This window comes from Heloderma suspectum, chromosome 4 (genome assembly GCF_057233095.1).
Source record: "Heloderma suspectum isolate Gila_16-S chromosome 4, 16-S_ref, whole genome shotgun sequence".
NCBI lineage: Eukaryota > Metazoa > Chordata > Lepidosauria > Squamata > Helodermatidae > Heloderma > Heloderma suspectum.
In genome coordinates this window covers 196,925,109-196,930,511 of record NC_139461.1, presented here as the reverse complement: position 1 = coordinate 196,930,511, position 5,403 = coordinate 196,925,109, and the positions used below count along the sequence as shown (strand labels likewise).

Sequence of the window (5,403 nt, the reverse complement as noted above, 5' to 3'; positions counted from 1 at the left end):
CTGAAAAAGAAAAATAAGTTTTTAGATGAGGAAATTCACTTTTATTTCTTTCCCAATAAATAGAACATTCTCCCTGAATGCAAACATACAATATATTTTAAGTATTTCAGGGACCAATCCTGTCTGGATAGTTGCTGACCTCTGAAATCAAAGACTGCCGACTATCCTATGCAGGGCAGCTGGAGCATACAGGGGATCCTCTGTTCTGTGCTCCAGCCGCCCTGCGTTTTTGCTTAGACTGGCAATTTCATCCATCTAGGCATGGCTTTGGGGAGGGGGGGGAGGGAGGGGGCTGGAGACCATGCATAAAGCAGATTCCATGGTCTCCTCCCCTCTCCCGGGATCGCTCCCTTTCCCCCATCACCGGGCTCTGTTTCCGAGCACAGAGACGTAGCCAGAGCGGAGAGAAATGCCCTAGCTATGAGGGGGAGGGGAGTGCAGTTTCTGGGAACCAACCTTGGATCAGGCTCTGACCTCAGTTCCCAAAATCCAAACAATCCTATGGCCCACTAGACAGTGTCTAGTGGCCATAGGATTGCTCCCTCTGGCTGCAATCCTATACATCTTCAGACAGAAAAAAGTCCTACAACTCCCAGTATGGCCCAGCCAGTCAGGACTTTTTTCTGTCTAAACATACACAGGATTGCACCCTTAGGAAATTAAGATTTGCCAGCAGGAATATACTTATTTTAAATGTGTTAAGTACAAATGGTGCAGGGCTAAGTTGGCACAAGAACTTAAATGACCAGCCATGGTTTTTACTGGCACTTTGTTTCTAATAATTTTAATACGGCGTTTCAATCTTTTATCTTTTGACTGTTGTTGTACTTCTTGTATCCACTGCTCCAGAATCTGTTTGGATGGGGAACGGCATACAAATGTTGTAAATAAAATCAAATAAATAAATATAGGCCCTCTATCCTCTTGTTCTTGTAGTACTACTTCTGATGAAAAATTCTGAAGATATCGCAAGGTATTTTTTTATTCCCATAGCATTAAAATACAGACTTGAAAGAGTTTAGACTTACTCATGGCATTCTGAAGTAGCATGAGGACAAATCACTCCCTAGTTGTCATATATACAACCAAAATAGTACTGGTGATATTGGTAGGCAAAGAAGATGAAGGGATGTAGGAAAAGTTTGTTTTTTAACAATATAATTGTAAACACACACATACAAAAGAGCCAATAGGCATATCTAAAATTCAGACTTGCTTTTAAGTTCTTTTTATGTCAAACAAAACAGACCAGTTCTAAAAAAAGAATGCCAACTAACAACTGCAGTCTATTCCTACTAAAATATTATGGCTAGATTCAGCAAATGGCATAGATTCATATGACCCTAGAGTAGGAGTAGGCAACCTGGTGTTTTCCAAATGTTTTTGACTCCCATAATTCATTATCATTGACTATGCTGCCTGGGGCTTATGGGAGTTGTAGTCCCAAACATGTGGAGGGCACCTGGTTGCCTACCTGTGCCCTACAGCATGTTTTTTGAAAATCAGCTAATAGCATGGCTCCCATGGAACCAGTATGTGTAGAAGCCAAGACTATGAAAGTAACTACAATCATCATGCTTGGATTGAACTGCACAACCCCCCCCCCCACTCCCTGTAGTTTCTGTAAGCACAGTGGTTATAAAATCCATTTCATGTTGAATTCTCAGAAAAACCATTCCAAAAAGGAAGCAGTTGTCATAAACTAAACTGTTGTCATCACCATGATATCAAGTTGTTGTATTCTAATAAAGGACTATCCAAATTTACTCACCATCACATCCAATTGGCTTAACGTAATCAAGGCCATGATAAATGGAGCACATGTTGAATTTTGGCAAGGCAGGGCAGTACACTTCAAGGTTTATAACAAGAGAATGACACTCTAGTACCTCTGTGCATATTGGGAATAGCTACCCATGTTGATTATCAGTGAATTATACAACTTGTGTGCATGTGTGGTAATCATTTCTTTCCCCTCGACCAGCTTGGTTTCAAGTTACTCATGACTCTCTGCCATGAAGTTGACTAACTTTGTCAAGCTTTTTAGCAGGACTCGTCACACTACTATTATGATCACTAACCATCACGCAATAGCTTATAGGTCAACCCAACTGCTTTACAACGTACACAAGAGCTGAGCGGCTTCATTTCAGAGGCAAATTCAAGTCTGATGAAGGAGGGGGAAGGCAGTAAAATCAGCACTCTTTATGCTGTCACTCTACGGCCAAGAGCGGGACTTCCCAGCTTCCAATAAAAAGAGGGCCTTGTCTGTGATACATTGCAGACTACCCACCCAAGCTCCATACCACCAATGAAGGCCGCTGTGTTGTTTCCATATGGCTGACGCCTGCAATCCCTTCCTTCCTTCGGCTTTGACCGCCTGCCTCGAGCACATACAAAGGCATCTTTCTACCTTGGAGGGGAGAAGGCCATTAAGCAGCTAATGGAAACAAAAGACCAAGACATCTGCTTCCAGCTGCTTTCTTGTCCCTTGTCTGGGTAGCTCCAAATGGGGATAAGGGGCTTGTTCAACCTCTTCCTCTGACCCTAAAAGAAGGGGGAGGAGGGGGAAGAGGCCAGGAATAAAGGCGTTTCACCTGAAGGAAGAGGCGGAAAATGTATAAATAAACTTATCAAGGGATGCCCTAGATGCTCAGGTCTCCTGGGAATTTCGGGAAAGGGCCTTTCCCTATTCCCCACCACCACCCCTTGCATAATCCAGTCCCTCAGCCCACCACAGCAGGATGCCACGCTCCAGCTCCTCGAAGCTCATTTGGGGCCCAGTCCCTGACAGACCCCTTATCCCGGGGGAGGGGAGCCAGACGCCTCCCAACTCGCCTTCCCCACAAAGGCACACGCCCCTCTTCCTCTCCTCCTCCCGGGCCCCCCCGCTATTCTCACACCTAGAACCAGCAGGCGAGAAGGAGGGACGAAGGAACAGCCCCAGCAGGCAAGGGATGCGCTGCCTGGCCCCGTCAGAGACCAAACAGAGGGAAGGAAGGAAGGAAAGCAGGCGGGTGCGGCGGCGGCGGCGACAACTCCCTCCTCCCTCTCTTCCTCCCGGCGGCGCGGCGGCGGCCGTCCCTCATTCAGTCCCTCACTCACCCGTCCATCGCCGAACAGGACAAAGCGCTGGCGACCAGGGCAGGGAGCCGCGCAGGTAGCGACTAGAGAGAGCGGGCGAGAAAATGGCGGCCGGGCCCCAACGGAAACCGCCGAAGGTTGCCGAGCCCTAGTAGACTCTACTCCCCATCAGACCGGCGAGCTCCTTTGTTCTCAGTGAGCATGCGCGAGGCATCGTGGGCATGCTCAGTCCACAGGGCTGAAGGGGGTTTTTTTGCCCTCAGAAGGCTAGTAGGCAGAAAGTAAGGGCAGGAAAAATGGGACACGCACAGAAAGGAAGAAGGGGGGAAAAGAGCGGGATGGTCTTTTTCGTGTATTGCGCCTTCAAACAGGGGCAATAGAGGAGGATTGCTTTTTAAAATGTTCTCTTGAGACGCACTTTGCGAAGGAAGTCATTTAAGATTACCTCCCCCTGGAGTTTCATTTATTTCATAGGGAGACTAGAGCTCCTCAGACTAGCTGACTTTGATCTCAAGAAGAAGCCTTATTCTGTGGGCCTTTTTTCTTTTACCTTCTATGGCAATTCCTTGTTTTTTGGCAGTTGAATGTGACAGTTATATATACACAGACATACACACTTCCTTTGTTGGAAGTAAGACCTATCCACATCAGTGGGTGGATTTGTTGTTGTTCTTCAGTCGTGTCCGACTCTTCGTGACCCCATGGACCATAGCACGCCAGGCCTTCCTGTCCTGCGCTCTCTCCCAGAGTGTGCTCAAGTCCATTTTCATTGCATTGGTGATGCTATCTAGCCATCTCATCCTCTGCCGTCCCCTTCTCCTTTTGCCTTCAGTCTTTCCCAGCATCAGGGTCTTTTCCAGGGAGTTTTCACTTCGCATTTGGTGGCCAAAATATTTGAGCTTCAGCTTCAGTATCTGTCCTTCCAATGAGCAGTCAGGGTTGATTTCCTTTAGGATGGACTGATTTGACCTCCTTGCAGTCCAGGGGACTCGTAAGAGTCTTCTCCAGCACCACAGTTCGAAAGCATCAATTCTTCGGCGCTCAGCCTTCCTTAAGTCCCACTGAACTTAGCAACACGATCCTACTCATATCTCCTCAGAAGTAAGTCCCACTGGACTCAGTGGGACTTACTTCTGAGTAGACATGCATAGGATTGTGTTGTTAAAATACAACAAATAGACAAAAATTATTAGGGAGAAGCAAAGATGTATTAAGTCAAACTCCCTCCCAAATTGAGATCTTCCAAGTGCTACTCTGCCATTGAAACTCTGGACCACAGGCAGGTCTCATAGGAAATAGCCCAGAAATGACTACCAAAGCAGCCAGATGTTAGTTCCACACAGGCTGGGGCTTCTACTGGCTGTGGCTGATATTTCTGGCAGATTCTAGGTCCCAATTGCAGAAGTAAGAGGCACTGGGGAGAGAAAGGTGATAGACCATCTTTCCCCAACCTGGTATCCTCCAGCTGTGTTGGACTGCAATTCCCATGATTCTCGTTGGCACCAGGTTGGGGAAGGCTGTGTTAGGCTGCATAAGGGAGAGGGAGTGAGGGGAGTTAGAACCATGAAAGTGAAGGTTATTCAGAATATGAAAGAATTCATGATGAGATGTCTGTTACTGATGTTGCTTCAATAATAATTCAGATATTCTTTGATAACTACAGTCTCTTCCTCTCCTCTAAGTATGAAGTGAATTTCTACCAGTTCCTGCGCCAGAGCAAGAAACATTCACACTGCATGTACCCCTGCCTTGGTGAGGATCATCGGTCAGAGACTACTGAATGAAACTAGACTCCAGGGACATGTTGCTAGCCTTGACCCCAAATATATTTCCTAGGGCCCAAGTGTCCATTGGTACTAATGGAAGTTTTTTTCATAGCTCGATTGCCATACAGGGGGTGATTTTTCAAGGAGAATTGCAGCTAGGGAAGGAAGGGTTAACTCTCCCTTCCCCACATGTTACAATACCACCACCACCAAAATCTCCCCCTGCATGGTAATTAAGCTGGGGGGGGGGGACCTTTTACCATTAGTTTGGAATGACCTTGGTGGTAGGATAAAAATTAATTGAAGAATTTGTTTTATTTGAGATTATTTGGCTGAGAAATTAATTGTCTGACTTTGTCTCCTATGAAATTTAAATACATCCAAGTAATAATTCCTGTATTTGCATATATAGATTTAAGTCTTTAATGAGTTTCCACCACACATTGAAAACTTGGTTGTTCAGGCAGGCGTTTGGGGTGGGTTAGGGTATTTTTAGAATACAATGTTTTAGTGTGTAATTGTACTGTTTTAAACTGTTTGTACTGTTGTACAT

General features: G+C 45.8%; 1 protein-coding gene across 11 annotated transcripts in view; it reads right to left on the bottom strand.

Annotated features, from left to right (window-relative positions):
- PTBP2 (polypyrimidine tract binding protein 2) overlaps positions 1–3,278 on the bottom strand; it is a 107,081-nt gene extending 103,803 nt beyond the window's left edge. For 9 of the 11 annotated variants that reach the window (XM_084851867.1, XM_084851868.1, XM_084851863.1 and 6 more), the window contains exon 1: positions 3,106–3,278. Coding sequence is in view for 5 of the 11 variants with exons in the window: in XM_084851863.1 (XP_084707989.1) it covers positions 3,106–3,113 (8 nt within the window). In the remaining 6 variants the exon portion in view is untranslated. The other 2 variants (XM_084851870.1, XM_084851871.1) reach the window with 1 other exon arrangement.
- Between the last annotated feature and the right edge of the window lie 2,125 nt (positions 3,279–5,403).